General features: G+C 33.3%; 1 protein-coding gene across 4 annotated transcripts in view; it reads left to right on the top strand.

Annotated features, from left to right (window-relative positions):
* HERC2 (E3 ubiquitin-protein ligase HERC2) overlaps positions 1 to 16701 on the top strand; it is a 51848-nt gene that overhangs the window by 21563 nt on the left and 13584 nt on the right. The window contains exons 36-62 of one of the 4 annotated variants that reach the window (XM_074131633.1): positions 100 to 257; positions 369 to 545; positions 619 to 763; positions 1845 to 2023; positions 2394 to 2514; positions 3114 to 3323; positions 3948 to 4207; positions 4346 to 4586; positions 4768 to 4931; positions 6018 to 6212; positions 6574 to 6763; positions 8528 to 8773; positions 8849 to 9042; positions 9634 to 9831; positions 9961 to 10116; positions 10282 to 10482; positions 10940 to 11101; positions 11447 to 11677; positions 11951 to 12193; positions 12290 to 12445; positions 12526 to 12751; positions 13582 to 13803; positions 14025 to 14131; positions 14897 to 15061; positions 15199 to 15364; positions 16079 to 16255; positions 16522 to 16671. In XM_074131633.1, coding sequence (XP_073987734.1) covers positions 100 to 257; positions 369 to 545; positions 619 to 763; positions 1845 to 2023; positions 2394 to 2514; positions 3114 to 3323; positions 3948 to 4207; positions 4346 to 4586; positions 4768 to 4931; positions 6018 to 6212; positions 6574 to 6763; positions 8528 to 8773; positions 8849 to 9042; positions 9634 to 9831; positions 9961 to 10116; positions 10282 to 10482; positions 10940 to 11101; positions 11447 to 11677; positions 11951 to 12193; positions 12290 to 12445; positions 12526 to 12751; positions 13582 to 13803; positions 14025 to 14131; positions 14897 to 15061; positions 15199 to 15364; positions 16079 to 16255; positions 16522 to 16671 — 5040 coding nt within the window. Of the gene's footprint in view, positions 1 to 99; positions 258 to 368; positions 546 to 618; positions 764 to 1844; positions 2024 to 2393; positions 2515 to 3113; positions 3324 to 3947; positions 4208 to 4345; positions 4587 to 4767; positions 4932 to 6017; positions 6213 to 6573; positions 6764 to 8527; positions 8774 to 8848; positions 9043 to 9633; positions 9832 to 9960; positions 10117 to 10281; positions 10483 to 10939; positions 11102 to 11446; positions 11678 to 11950; positions 12194 to 12289; positions 12446 to 12525; positions 12752 to 13581; positions 13804 to 14021; positions 14132 to 14896; positions 15062 to 15198; positions 15365 to 16078; positions 16256 to 16521; positions 16672 to 16701 lie in introns of all 4 variants that reach the window. The other 3 variants (XM_074131625.1, XM_074131651.1, XM_074131642.1) reach the window with 3 other exon arrangements.

Here is a 16701-nt window from a genome sequence, read left to right as displayed (position 1 = left end):
TAGTTTTGACTTAAAATCATAACTACTATAGTGTATTAAGGTCCTTGAATGTCGTTATTTGGTTTCTCATTTATTTCGTTGTTCATATTAATGTTACAGGTGTTACAGAGCTAGAAGAATGTAATCCAAATATGATCCTCAGGCATTCTTCTGTAATTTTACTATGGTCTATAGCACTTTGCTGTGGTATAGATGGTCATTCTATGCAACCGTCTAGTTTGAGGATATTCACTAGTCTTCTAAGAACTTTGGTTAAGGTATGCATAATTTTATAGCAAGATGTATAAAATATTTTTATAAGATATACTCATAATATGCAAATAAGATTAAAAAAAAAGTCTGCAAATGTAAAAGAATAACATTTTTAGGAATCAAGCAGTTCAGATCTTACTTCTGTAAATCAGGGAAGACATTGGGTTAGCCTAAGCCTTTTGAGAGCTATTAGTCTAAATGCTGCAGTTTGCAAAGCACTTTGTTCCCAATCCTGGCTGGATCAACTTTTTTTTCTTATTACTTCCCAGACTAAATCAGATCTTCTTACCCAGGTAGAAAATTTTTTCATTATCATTAAGTAAATTAACTTCTTGAAAAAATATTATTTGTTTATTTATTTTTTAGCTGCTAACTTATCGTCTTTTGAGAACCATTTTACCACATGGTATATCAGATGTGGAAGAACGTTGTACAGTGTTGGAAAGATTATTACATTTACTTGGCGAAGTAGCAATTACTTGTCAAGCTGATATTAATGTGTATAACGGAGGTAATTAAAACTAGATTGAGAGAGAGAGAAAGAAAGTGTTAATAGAGTGGAAAGAAGTATAATAGACTTTTTCTTAAAGTTCAAACTACGGTTAGTAGTAGCACCTGGTTACCCAAACGAAACGGAAACATACGTGAAGTAGAAATTTCTGCAATAACCTGATTAATAATCTACCTTAGACCAAATATCCGAAACCAGAGATACAATAAACCTGCGGGTTACGACGGATATAATCGAAGATTTTATATCTTTGTTTGAAATACGTACTTCACACTTTCCTTGCTTTTTATTCCAGCTGGATTATTTATTTAGGATAGGGACACAACCTAAGTCTTTAACACGGTTTATCAACCGATAAACCTAATCCTCACCAAATAGGTCACGAATATTCTTGGGAAAAGCATTTACTAATTCAAAAATCAGATAATTCTTTACGTCCAATTACATTCCGTTCAGAAAATAAATTACTTTCTTATAGCCTAGGTTAGCGCATTCATCCATAGTAATTGCCCGCAACAATAAGAAGGTCATTATTATGAAAATGCCTCTCATTTCAGGTCGCACAATATAAGAATATAGTGTTGCATATACACCTACAAGTACATGCAATATAACAGTTACTCCATAGGGGCGAGTGTTAGGGTAGTGATCATGAAGCGTGGAATGGTGAGTGGAAGATCCCCAGTTGGGATCCCACGAGTACCAATCTGTTTTTATCTGTTCGAAAAATTGTTAATAGTAAAGTAGGAGCTTTGCCCCTTCCACGACACACAATATGTAGTTGAACGTTAAGCACGTGCTCTTTCTAATGTTCTGATGCGTTCATGTTTCGGATCCTCTAGTACTTAAGGGAGAACTGTAGGATCTAAAACAGAAGACAACAGATTGCAATTAAATTTGCATTCAAAAATTGTTGTTGAATATTGATTTGGTGGATATGTCTGGTATAAATATTCTTTGGAAAGAAGTAGCATAAGTTGAAAATACTGATACAGTTTCATTTAATTACTTTTATTGCACGATATATTTAAGCATTTAGCGATAATTCATCAATCTTATCTAATGAAACCAATCTTCGCAGATGTGAAAATACCGGTTTTGGTGACGCCTTCACATACTAGCACTTTGGTGGAAGAATGTATCCATTTGATTCGATCTCTGCATATCCTCCCAGAGTGGAATTCTATCTGCAATCAGTTATTGACAATTAAATTAACTGTGGCGGGCGATTTATTATCTCATCCACTTCTAAATCTTCAGGTACTTATAATTTTCATAAATACAGAATTCTCTTGATTTGAAAGGGAATAGAAAATGTTAATTGAAGGCCAACGGGTGGCTCATTCTGTCAATGAATCTGTTGGTGTGAAAACAGCATAACTTAAAGCCACAGGTAGCAGCAACTTAAGTTTCTGCAATCATTCATCTTCAGATACTAAGTTTCACTGAGATTTTTCAGTTCACGCAATTTTTTTAAAAATGGCAATAAGATTTTCTGTTTATTATATAGTCAAAATTTCTATCTACTTATCACGAAAGTTGATTTTTTTTTTTGCATGTTTTAAAATATAAATTATTGATTTAAATATTCGTTCAGTTTTTGCATCACATTTTAAAACTTGTTATTCAGAGTGAAGCAGACGCTGAAGCCGTAGGAATGCAATGCAGCGCCATGGCATCACTTCTTGTTCTTGGAGGGATAGATAACCGACCTCATCTAGGTTCTTCAGTGATCTCCGGCAACACTTCTGGTTTGTTTCATATTGAGAAAAAAATTAACCTTTTTAGTAATTCGTTTTCGGGTCTATATTTGTATTAGTATTAGCGAAAATTCTTAAGTATAAATAAGTTGTCTGCGTTTTAATTTATTTGTTAATAAATTGAGTAAAAACTAATTTTCTGTATCAGCAATCCACTTCTCGTTGATAATAATTGTCGCGCCTCATGCACTTTTTTAATAGTTTAACTTATATTAAAATTAATTTTAATTTGACTAAGTAATGTTCTATATTTTTTTACATTAATTAATTATCTCGTTTAACGAATTAAATAAAATAAGGCCGAGCAAGTATAACAACAAATCTTAGTTTTCGACTAACCACTCGCTTTCCGTGGCGTCTTACTTTCAGCTTTGCCTATTTACATATTTTTGGTTTCGTTTTATTTTATATTTACTCATTTTATTTATTAATGTTGAACATCATATAAGTCGATGCATAAAAAATATATATGTTATTGATGGAGACCTTTTTTTTAAAAATGGTGATCTACCGTTTGGAAAATACTGCCTTAGGTTATTTATATTAAACTGTCCTTGCCAATATGTTATTTTGGTTGTATTGTGTTTCAGGTACCATGTGTAGATTCACTAAAAGAGGAAAAGTTGCAGTTCAAATGGACGATGGAAGCGGAACAAAAGTAGTTAGTTGGTCTTCCGTGAAGCCTGCAGCACTGTCTTTGTTCAGTTTAGATCAGATGCCAATGACTGATACTCTTTTAGAAACCTGGGCTACTCTCTTATCCCTTACTACGTACTCACATTCTTTTAAAACAGTGCCTGGTAAGTTTGATTTGTCAAATTTTTGTGATGCACAGTACGCTAAAATCTTCAGAAAATGAAAAATGTGATTTGAAACACTTACCAAAATTTAGCTTACTACGACTACAATTTGTAGGCCGTAGGTTCATAGTGGGGATTGAAGATACCAGCTTCTGGCTAAGATTTATGATTGGGTCACATCTAGTAAATTGCAAGCGAATCCGTAACTCTTCCTCCTTTCCTATATAGCAGTCACGTTAAACAGCTCTTTATTCTCCAGAATAGTTTTTCTAGAAAAAATGTTTTCAGGCAAAGTTAGTGTATAATTATACGATAATTTTTTATGGGTTGATAGTGGTTGATCTGTAGTGCTGTACTATGGCAGGTCAAGCTGTTGTGGTTTAATTCTGTCTAGCATTGTGTTCTTTAGTATTGCAAAGAAAATCTGATTTCTACTTAAAGCTTGAGTCACATATTACCTTAACGTACATTTCAGTTGATCACAGTCCGTTAAAGCAGTTTGTGGCACCATCTTGATAAAATAATAAAATCTTGGATTTAGATTAATTTCCCAAAACTTATTTTTTATCTCTCTATATGAAAATGTTTCAGTATAAAATCAAAATAATGCTTTTTCCTTTACAGCTGGTTGCATTAATTTACCCTTATTACATAATCAACAACAAGTTCTGGCAGCTGTAAAAGCTTGCCGCATTCTGCTTCAGTACCAAAGCCGTCTTAGACGAGTACTGAAGCAACCATATTCTTCTTTAGAAGCTCTAAATGAATGTGAAGATGACGCAGACGATGCCGCTGATCCGCACTCTTTACTTATACATCAGCTTATATTAAATGCTGTTCAGCCGTCTCCTCTAAAGTCTGATTACAGTCGAGAGGAATTAGAGGTAAGTTTTGATCGTAGGAATAAGAAAAATTATATCGTAGTAATAAGAAAAGGATCTAAGGGGGCACAATGACGTAGGCCTTAGGCCGCCCTACTAGAATCTTAAGATCATTTTAAGGCATATTTGCTTGCTTATTAGGAAGCCGCAATCTGTGTGAGTCAGTACTTGGCAACCCAGCCTTACATTAGTGCAGATGGGGACGGCAGAATAACGCGAATAATTGGCTCGTCATTGGTTGGTTCCATGGTGACATCTTCATTGGCAGCACATCCCTCAGGTGCATCGGCTGGTCAATCTTCCGCACCTTCGCCACTTGTTGCCCAACTTATTGACATGGGTTTTACTAAGAGGTCTGTTGAAATGGCGATTAGAATGCTAGGTAAACAACCTATTATTAATTTTTTGAAGTAACTTTTGTTTCTTTGATTTCATACTTTTGTTTTTCGAGGGTGTAATATTAGGTTGAATTTAGAGTTAGCCCTTTAATTTTAATTATCAATTAGCCTAATCAATCAAAATTAAGACTGAACTTAATCTATTCATTTATTTGTTATAAATAGGAAGTGGGAGTTCTGGTGACTCTGCATTAAACATTGATCGTCTAGTTGCTTGGTTGTTGGAACATCCGGATGAAGCGGTTTCTAGATCTGCTTCAATTTCTTCTTTCGAAGCACTTTCAGACAGAGAGTCTTTATCAGAAGAATGTACATCTGCTACCGAAGAGGTAATGATGCGTTATTTTCATTACAAAAGAAAGTGTGACAAGTATTTACGTAAATCGACTAGAGAGTATAGTAAGAAGATTTGCAATTTCCCTTCTACAATCTGGGGTTTATTTTATAAGTAGGTAACTATAAGTAGTAAAGTTTGGTGGGCGTTCTGACCAATCATAGAGCTATGAAGATTTTATTTTGTGTATGGAAGTTAATTTTTTTTTTTTTTTTAGCCCAATGTTACTGACTTTTTTAAGGTTTCAAATTCTGTAACTCAGTACAACAAGAGATGCGACTTTCTTAGCAATGACGAGTACGCTATGTATGTTAGATCAAACAAAAATTTTTGTCCAATTATTTTTTATGAAACTTACGAGACACCACCGTATAAGTTAGGGGATGAGACTGCAGTGCATTCTTAAGATGAGGTGAAATGAAAACGTTTTGCAGATTTACTGTATAGGACATTATGAAATCCCCAATATTTAAATAGCCTGAAAACAATGGACAGTGTTAGATCGATGCTCGCTATCAGGATCCCTTACTGTGAAGAGGGAAATATTCTGATATATTGTGATATGTGGGTAAAGTCGTTCAAGTTGCTTTTACAGATGGAGAATCATCTGGACATATCTTGATCTGCTTTGAACAATGACTATGTTACGATTCAGAATTCTGGTTAAGTAATGAGAACCTTATCACTTATGCTGGAGCTCTGACAATTCGATAATCTTTTAGAGGTAAGGGTATTTTACCCTAAAGAGAAAGGAATTACCTTATTTTATGTATTGCCACCCCTTGTAAAACTCCCGAGCATCTTTGATAATGAAGGGTTTCGCATGAGGTGAGGAATGAGGGTCCAACCTTTAAAAATGTTCTGTAACTCTGTAAATAAGAGAAAGTAATAACACCACTTTGAAAGGAAAACACTTCTACAAATATGGCATTTTATTTCATTCTCCTCTGTTTCTGTCCTAGTATCTAATTTGTCAAATGTAGGTGGGCGTTCTGACCAATCATAGAGCTATGAAGATTTTATTTTGTGTATGGAAGTTAATTTTTTTTTTTTTTAGCCTAATGTTACTGACTTTTTTAAGGTTTCAAATTCTGTAACTCAGTACAACAAGAGATGCGACTTTCTTAGCAATGACGAGTACGCTATGTATGTTAGAGACAATGTTACTCCTGGTATGCTGGTAAGATGTTGCAAAGCTTATGAAGAAGTCAATGAAAGTGATGTTGGCCGCGTTGTCAAAGTTGATCACGAAGGGCTCCACGATTTAAATTTACAGGTCTTTGCGATTCACTCATTGTTAAATTAATTTTATTTTTTATTTTAGAATATTGTTCATAGTTTTTGGTGACTGAATCATTGATCAAAAAAGGAAGAAAAATTATTGCCAATTTCAGACATAATAATGCCGATAACGGCAATAATTTTTCTTCCTTTATTTTTTGTTTTATTATATGACTCATGTTACAATTCATTTTGTGCTATTTACATTGGGGAAATTATTTTTATAAATATTTCTTCTTCTAACATCTAAATTCTAACAAGAACTGTTATTATGTTAATATAAATATTTCCTACAATGTCAAATTCCTTTCTTTTATTAAGAGTAATTATAATTTTGAATCAATTTTTAATTCTAGGTAGACTGGCACGGAAAAGGAGGATTATATTGGGTTAGATTTATGCACGTCGAAATGCTTGGTTTCTCTTCTAACGTGATTCCTCCACCTCCAATAAAAATAGGTGATAAAGTTAGAGTTAGAGCATCAGTTACAGTGCCCAGATTCAAATGGGGTTACATAGATCATAACAGTGTTGGTATTGTTACAAGTAAGTTAAATTTATGTTTTTATTATTTTTTCTAAAATTACAACCCGCATTTATTTCATTAACTTAATTTGAATGAAAAATAAGTGAAATTTGGAATGCTAAGAGGTTACTAAGTTTGTTTATTTGTTGGTGTTTTTTTTTTCTTTTTTTGTGGTTGGGGGGAGTTCATTTCAGTCAATAATAGACTGTGATCCTTGTCAAATCTCAAATTTTGAATGATTTTTATTTTCTTGATGAGATGTTTTTTCTTTGCTAAAATAAATTGCATATTCTTCCTCGCTGGGCAGTTCTTAAATCAATTTATTTTGTAATTACCTAAAACTATGTCTATTTAAGATACTCTTTTATTTCTTTCTCTAACCCTAGAGAACCCTTCCAATTTCACGCTTTTTGTTCTCTTCTCACCTCAGCATTGAAATTTCCTATGAGAATAACTGTTCATCCCTTTCCTAGAATTAATCTGTTGAATCTTTTCATAATCTTCCACTTCTTGATCGCTTATTCTCAAGTTCAGATTAGACAAACAGATAAAACAAAAAGAGATACGATGCAAATTATGTCATTGTTCCTCTTCCACCCCTCAAAGAGGTTGAGGAGTCATTGTGGCCAATGCTCCTCGTGCCTTGTCATTCTCCTCGGTCGCTAGCATCTTGGAGTACAAACAGTGTTGGAGCATTGTTAATGCCAGAAAATGGAGAGCAGCTTGATAAGAATTAAGTAACTATGAATTTAGTGATCTCAGAAACATCAATAAGTTCCTTCCAGCGGAATAAGGTAACTGGCCTCTCGATGTCATCCAGTTTCAATTGAATGTCTTATGCTCAATATACCAAGATCTATGCTGATAAATTCCCATTTAAGTCCAAAATGACGGCCCAGATGCACAAACTAACACCTGCCCTAATGTAAAGAGAGATTGCCATTCTTAATTCCATCTATTGGTAGGTAGCTTTTTTTCACTCAAACCTATAAAGTCCTATTTTATTTTTTCCAACGTAATTTACAATTTCATCAAAAGAAGTCCAACTGGAAAAGTGGATTATTAACAGTGCAATCTATAAGAAAATAGGAGTTTTACTTCTTTAATTATTTTTCGCTTATCTTTTCACAGTCGTTCCGATTCTGTGATTACTTAATATTTTTCACATTATTATTCACTTCCTATCTTTATTGTTGTATTTTTATTTTAATTTTTTTTAAGGTACGTCAACATCTGAAGTGTTCTCTAATTACAGACAACAGTGTTCAACACCGGACAGTGTGCTATAAGAAGCTCCTAGGAAGAGAAAATCGATACTATTATTATTATTATTATTATTATTTTTTTTTTTTTTGCGCATCAACAGCTGAGGTCATTAGCGCCCGGAGCTTTTTCCAGTGCACTGCCGGCCTCCGGACAGTGTTCTCTCGTTACAGACAACACTGTCCATCACCGGACAGTGAGCTGTAAGAAGCTCCTAGGAAGAGAAAATCTAAGGGTCAGCTGCTGGATTCGAACCCGGGACCTCCGCGTGGGAGTCCAGTATGCTAACCTCATAGCTAATCCCTTCCCTTATTATTATTATTATTATTATTATTAGTAATATTGATTTTCTCTATTTATGCATTTTAAATCATGTTTATTTTGGTCTACTTTTAATGCAGTGGCAATTACCTTATTAATCACTTTTCGTCATTTGCTACTTTTAATGCAAAAAATCTCTCTACATTAAATCTTCTTCCCCAATCTTTTTAAATTTGATCTTATTAAACTTTTCTTCGTAGGTATCAGTTACAATGGAAGACGTGTAACTGTTAATTTTCCTGAGCAAAGCAATTGGACAGGCTTAATTTCTGAAATGGAAGCTGTACCATCTTGTCATGTTGATATTATGTGTAACGGTTGTAATCAAGCACCTATCACTGGACCGAGATTCAAGTGTAAAGCATGTGGTAGTTTTAACTACTGTGAAAATTGTTTCTACACACAAAAAGGTCACAGGCATTGTTTCAATAGAATTACTGAACCAGGTAAACTATTTAAACAGTTGTTACGTTTAAAAAAGTAGCATCACAAAAGTAGGCATAATAAATATTTCTATTCAGGTAGTGCTGCAATATTTGCTGGAAGGCCTGGAAGATATGTGCGACACGAATTTCCATCTTCCGACCCAGATATTATTGAAGATTGGGCACAATGTGTACAGTCTTTTACGGTTTCCAGCAAAGAAAGTACAGCACTGAATCTTTTCGAGCCAATCGCAGGAAGTTGCTGGCAAAGTTCTGGTCCTCAAGGGAAGGTGAGTTCATTTCTGACACTGTTATTTATTGACTATAATTTTTACTTATTCATGTTAATCACAATTGGTATGGCCCTCCTCCTGCCAAGTTTTTGTTTTTCTTTATTTATTGTTATTGCTTTAATAAATAAGTGATTATTACAAAATTATGAAACATAGATTATGGGTATTTTGGATAAAAATATCTGACTTATTACGATTCCCTTTTTTCATATCTTCATAGGATTGGAATAAAATTCCCATATTGAAAACATGTCCATAAATGGTCAAAGGCGTGTTATTATTAGAAGCAAAATTGGATAATTTTATACAACAGATATTTGGCCTGCGGTGCCCAAATAATTTTAAACTATGGAATAAACGCAGCGAAATACAAGAGTTAATTTCCAATTTTATTTTTTTTAATCTTCTGTTTGTTTCTACATTCAATTTCCTTCCTTCATCTTGGTGAAGTGCTAACACACTTTATTTTGTTACTTATTTGTTTTCTCTTCCTTACTACTGCACAGACTTTTTTTCCAAAAGAGTTTCCTTAGCTATTTATTTGATTATCTATGCACTTCTATTCGTTATCTTTTGGATACTTTTCAGCATTGGATACATCTGGACATGCACAGTGACATTTTAATATATTCTTTGAGAATGAAAGTACATCCATCAGATAGTAGTTACATGCCTTCATTGGTCGTAGTAAGTGGTGGAATAAGTTATTCAACGATGCAAGAATTGTCAACAGTTTATATTAGGAATAATGATACAATAGTTACTTTACTAAGTGATTTGAAAGAGGTAACAGTTTCTTTTTAAAAACTTCTTTTGATTGTGACTTCTTATTTAGTTTCTTAATTCTTTTCCTCATATATTTTTTATGATGATTCTGAAAGTTTTCATTTATGGTTTTCTAATATTTATTTGCAGTACTATCCATGTATTGAAATAGCAATAAAGCTCTGTTGGAATGGTGGAATTGATTGTAAAATACATGGTTTGTACATAACAGGGAGAAGAAAGCCTATGTTTAGTGAACTACCATCCACAGTGTCATTTTTAGCAAGTGATAGCAGTGAAATTAGAGTAAGGCATTTAATTTAATTAATTGAAATAAATTAGAGTTTCAACGTTTAATCTGAAATAAGTAACATTCATTTGTGATTTTATTGTTCAAGCGATATTATTTTTAATTGAATGTAAAGTCAGTTGGAACTAATTTAAAAAAAGTGATTGTTTTATCTTGTACAGGAATTAAACAGGAGTTGCACAAGCAATAGCACTTCAGCGTTTAAAGTATTCGTTTGGGGCCTTAATGATAAAGATCAACTAGGAGGTCTCAAGGGTTCTAAAATAAAGTACCCAGTATTTTCTGAAACTTTATCTGCTCTAAAACCAATTTATATAGCTGGTGGGTCAAAATCATTGTTCATTGTATCACATGAAGGAAAGGTACGTTATTTTTAAGTTAGTATGATATGAATTAAGTGAGATATTGTAGTAATTTTTTCTTAATAGTTTGTTGTACTATGTCGCATTATATAGGTATAATGATCCCTACTGTTTCTATTGTATAACACTGCGGAAATAGATATGGTGATTAATATGTGTTCTAGCGAATTTAAGTTTTTGGGGCATCCATGAACATATAAATCTTAAAAATCATCACTGTTAATATAATTCTCAATATGATCTGCATTCTTGTGTTATTTATATAAGGGCATTTTTTACTTAACCTGCTATATGGTCTTGGAAAATGGGCGTTTGTAATCACGAAGAGAAAGTCTGTGGTCATGACTGGCGCCTCTTTGTGTGTTAATTTAAATTGGAAAACAAGCTTACTTCTCAAAATATTTTTGATTTGATTTTATTTTTTTAAACATGTTCAATATCTCAGTGTTATGTCCAGGTATTTGCTTGTGGAGAGAGTACTAACGGCCGCCTGGGGCTAGGTCATACAAACAACGTATCTGTTCCACGACAGCTCACTTCCTTAAGTCAATATGTGGTCAAGAAAGTAGCCGTTCATTCTGGTGGTAAACATGCTTTAGCATTAACAATAGATGGAAAGGTACATTTTCAGTTAGTGTTCAATATATTTCTAGTTTTAATGTTAGAAGTGTAAATAAAAGCCTATAAAGCCTAATCCCTTTGGACCTTTGGCTTTGCACTTGTGAAGTTCACGATAAGATTGAAAGTTTGAGTAAAGATAGAGTTTGCCCGCTGCACACGCTTCCCAAATAAACGCAACATCTGTATTATCTGTGTGAGCTTATTGATTGTATGAGTGTTTGGTTTCGTACCTGAGTTCATTAAGAAATAGTTAACCCACTTCCCTGTTTGGATACAAATTTTACTCATCTATTTTCATTCATTAAGGATTAACTTGGTTCTATATTAAATATGTATTGTGCAGGTTTTTTCTTGGGGTGAAGGCAATGAAGGGAACTTGGGTCATGGTAATACTCAATCTTTAGAAAAGCCACGGATGATAGAAGCACTGAAATCCAAGAAAATAAGAGATATTGCTTGTGGCTCTTCTCATTCTGCCGCAATAACTTCTAATGGAGAACTGTACACTTGGGGATTGGGCGAATATGGACGGCTTGGACATGGTGATTTTGTGACACAGTTTAAACCTAAAATGGTAATTTTTTATTTCTCTGTTTTCTATATTTCTTAATTTTACTCTACTGCTTGCGTTTGAGAGGTATCATGGTTGTAAAGAAGTTGATTACAATTGTTGTGTGTGAGTGTGTGTGCGATTGAATGATGGAGAGAGAGAAAGAGGGATTAAAAGAAAATGTTTACTAGAAAATTAAAAACCAGTAAAACAGTAAGAAATATGATTAATAATATTATAAGAATTCTATTATTACAGATTAAAATATTAATTCAGTAATTCAAATACTTTTGTAAGGTGAAAGCATTGGCTGGACATCATATTGTTAAAGTTGCCTGTGGTAGCAGAGATGCACAAACATTGGCCCTTTCAAGCGAGGGATTAGTTTTTTCTTGGGGAGATGGTGATTTTGGTAAACTAGGAAGAGGTGGCAGTGAAGGATGTGACCTTCCACACAATATTGAACGTCTGAATGGCCTAGGGGTCTGTCATATTGAATGCGGCGCCCAATTCTCTTTAGCTTTAACAAAATCTGGTCAGGTAAATTAGTTGTATTCCTAGTTTTAGTCAAGATCAGTTTCAATTTTTTTAATCTGATCGTCTGGATTTTGAACAATTTTGGTCGTATGTTTTCAGGTATGGACTTGGGGAAAAGGGGATTATTTTCGATTAGGAATTGGTGCAGATCATCACGTTCGTAAGCCTACTCTTGTAGAAGGGTTGAAAGGAGAAAAAGTAATAGATGTAGCAGTTGGAGCTCTACATTGCCTTGCAGTAACGGATGCTGGAACAGTTAATATAAAATCCTTCAAAAATTTCTCATACTTGGTCTTAGAGTTTAAAAAAAACTATTACTCTGTATCCATTTTTAGGTTTACAGTTGGGGAGACAACGATCATGGTCAGCAGGGAAACGGTACAACATTAGTTAATCGCAAGCCAAGTCCTGTTCACGGTTTTGGAGATATCAAAGTGAATAGAGTCGCTTGTGGATCTTCTCATTCCGTAGCGTGGGTAGCACCTGATCTCAAGCCTCCGGTTTCACATGAACCAGTTCTTTTTGCCAAATCAAAAGATCCTCTAGGCTTTAGTATGTTGGGTGAGTTTTATTACATTTCAAAATCTTACAAAATCAATGTTTTCAGATAAAAATAGTAGAAAGAGTTAATTGAAGTGAGTGACCGAATAAAAATTTAAGTTACAAAAGTTCCATTAATATGTAGTCCATGTTTTCCTTTGTAATCACAGCTTTATGAGCTGTACCAATCTGTAATTTGCAAGGTTTTTACGGGCTGCTTGGGTTACTGAAGAATAAATGTACAGTTTTAGTTTAATATATATATATATATATATATTTGTAATTTCTCATTCGAAAAAATAATTTTACTGATATTGAATTCGGTTATTGTTATGTGTAAGAGATTTCTTGTATCGAGGCATTGTGAGATGAGAAGCCAGACTAGCCTACATTCTCTTTCAAATGTGAAGAATAGTTAAAGTATTGGAAGTTACTGTTTGCCTGCAAAAGTAAGGTGTCTTTAAAAAAGTCAAAACTAAAAAATCATTTTAAAACACTTTAAAACCCTCCACAAGAAACAAGTGGATCCATTGTGTACGCCAAAATTATAATACAAAATCATAGGGTAGTTGAAACAGCAATGTTGGAGTGATTGCACAATACTTTAAGAACGCTTGCGAGCATAGTGCTAAATGACAAAACGGAATTTCGTTCTCTTAGCCTACAAAGTAATCCATTGGTTGCTGTGGAAGTGAAATAAAAATGCACCAACGTGCAAGTAGACTTTATTATTATTAAAGTTGTTTAATATCTTAATAAATATAATAATTATTATTTATTAAATATTTTATGGTTATTATACTTATTCTTTTTGATCCCAACCAGCTATTGAAATTTTTCGTTTTGTGAAGGATTTGGTAGTGAACAAGAATGTGGAAAAGAGAGTCCGAACTGTGGCAATTCGACTTATCAGCGTGATTCCCTTGCCCATAATATCTTGTCATTGGATTCGAATGTAGCCAAGCAAAATGCTTTGCAGCACATTCTCAATGGATTGCGAATTCTGTACGCAAGAGATACTGTAGTTGCTGCACTTCGCAATCATACAAAAGCACAAGAACCACCTTTTCCAGGTTAAATAATTATATAATTATTAATGTTAAAAAAAAAATTAAAATCTTTAGGAAAGAATATCTGTCTTTCTCAGTGATTAAAATAATAGTTTTCGTTGAAGGATTTAATAAATGAAGATGTAATGTTTAAAATTGGAATATTTGTTTTAATGCTTTATTATTTTTTTTTTAATTGCGTTTTTTTATTTTAATATCTGGTTTCTTTTTTCTTTTCATAGAAGACAGTGTTGATGACTGCACTTCATCCTTTATAGCAGGTCAAAACAATACAGAAATTGCCCAGGGTGGCGGTGAGGCACCGGCTTCTGAAGCGGAAGTTGTGGCTTTGGTAAATAAATCCGAATATTATTTTGATGAAATTAAGAATGTTTCTATCTGGTTACTTATGAGAGACATAAATTAGCTTTCGCTCATATGGTTACTCCCTATTGCGATTTGAATAGAATTTTTATTAGAAATAACATTTTTGAGGCCCTATATCTGGATAAGTAGTTTTAAAAAAAAGTTGTGTGCGCGAACAAAATGGCACAAAAATGGAAAATAAAAGAAAGCTGAAACTTTATATTTCGATTGGTGGTACAGGTTTTTAATATCAGCCATACTTACTAGGATGTACTTCTATACTGAAAGATGTTTACACTTTTTAAGTTTATCTTGAATCTTGTAACAACAAGAGATATCTTGGGAGAGTTTAACCACTTTCATAAAAAGTTAAAAATCTAAATTTATTTGCTTATATACATTACATACATGTTGCTCTACAACTTTGTTAACTTGATTTTTCTAGGAAAATTCGTTTTAGGACGATGAGGAAAGAGGAGGGTTTTGGTTTATTTAGGCTTTCTTCCAGTATTTTTTTGGTGGTGTATGTTTTGTACAAATTAAGTAATTTGTGAAATAATGTATAAGGTAGGCCTTTCAGTGTAGTATAGTGTGAGAAATTTGTGTGAACGTTCACATTAGATATGAAGATTCAAATTTAATTTTCTTTAAAACATCTATAACCCGTAATTGATTTTCATCATTTAATATGTTAATTACTTGCCATTGTGAAAACAAATCATGTGAATAGTTGATATGATTTTTTTAATAGAATAATAAATGGTCGCCAGACAGTGCTGAAAGTCCACTAGCAGCATTCCCTTCCTTAACTACTAGCTCTACTAGTGTATCGTCACGGACTAGCCGTATGTCTGCCAGTGCTATGAGCATTATTGCGGCTACAATAAAGTGTAATCCTCAAATGACACCTAGCATGGTATTAAATCTACATTGCATTTAGTTCTTTTATTCATAACTTTATTACATACTTATCATCAGATTAGCTGCTCTAATAGTACTTTTATTGACTACAAATCAATGGTTACAAGTTGAAAATAATTTTTTTTCTTCTAGATGCTTGGTTTGTCTGACACGAACGGAACTGAAAACAGCACTTGCGATGATTTTACAGCACTTCTCGGACTGAATGAAGCTAGGATGTTAGTTGACCTCTTAAAACTTGCAGTGGTAAACCGAGCTGGAGATAACGCCAAGGAGACATTAACTTCAGTATTAATAGGTAAGAAATTGTCTTAATTCTACTAATTCAGATTGCCTTTGTGTACTATAATCTTAAATAACTATCATATCTAAAGATTTAGTTAAAAAGGCTACAGGTGGGCTTTTGTAAAGCAAGTAGGTATAGCCAGCTCTCCATGATCTGCTTAGTAGCCAAAATTGAAACCGTAGAAGAAACGCGTTAAACCAATTACTTTTCAAAACACAACACAATCAGATTTGCATGCAAAATAGATACTTAGTTGAATTCGAAGGTTTAATTTTGATCACAGCTTTAATTCTTCTTCAGTAGTATTATTTAGTTAACTTCATTTCTGAATTAATTGAGCATTTTTGTTCTTCGCTGTCAATAGTCAGTGAACAGCCTCTTTACAAGGCAAATGGTTGATAAGAGACCAAAGTTCGTAGTAGTAATATAATTTGCGCTTGTTGAATAACTTAATTCACTGATAAGTTATTAATTGTACCTTTCCCTGTAAGAATCTAAACCCCTTAGTACATTTTGTAAAATAGAGGAGTAAACGCCCACTTATTGGTTTGATCTTCCTTGGATAGTGAAGTGATTATTAAAAGAGCCCGTTGAGAGAACCATTGTCTTAGGAAGTGCTTAGATGTTTCTCAGGAAGATTATTGATCACTAAGAATCTTTGACAGATAGATAAATAAGAATTTAATTTTTATTAATGTAAATGATACATTTTAAACTATTTTTAAGGAATAGCCAAGAATCAGAGCACTGCAGCTAGTATGCTTCTAGAGTTGTGTGTAACTGAACTGGAGGATGTTGCTCTAAATAATAATAATCTGATCTCCGTCCCAATGCCTGTTGTTCAAGAAAGTATTCATCCTTATATTGATGATGTTTCCTTATCTGGAACTGTAAAAATTGCAGGTATTTGTAATTAAATTTCTTTAACCACTTATTAAATGTGAAATTCGTGTGTTATTATTGTAACAAAAATAAAAATTTAGCCATTATTATTGTTTGATTATTTATATGTATATATAAAATTACTTGATTGAGAAATAATAGTTATGTGTATGTACATTATCATGCATATAATATTTATATATCTTTAAATTTGATGTATTTGAAGGAAGGTAATGGTGGCAATGAATGTTCAAGTAATTATTTATTTTCATGGCATTATATTACAGGTGCTGAGGAGTTAGTTGTAGAATTTGACCGACAATGCTCTACCGAAAGGAGGCACGATCCATTGGTTATAATGGACCCTTCCGGTAAAACCTTAGCTGTCAAATCGGGAAGAGAGTGGTCGGATTGGAGTGCCCCTGTAATTGTGCAAGGTATTTTTCGAAACTTTATCTTCATGAGAG

Source organism: Rhodnius prolixus, unplaced genomic scaffold (assembly GCF_049639745.1).
Source record: "Rhodnius prolixus isolate KJV_2025 unplaced genomic scaffold, Rpr scaffold_1, whole genome shotgun sequence".
Classification (NCBI taxonomy): Eukaryota; Metazoa; Arthropoda; class Insecta; order Hemiptera; family Reduviidae; genus Rhodnius; species Rhodnius prolixus.
This window is presented reverse-complemented; position numbering and strand designations above follow the sequence as displayed.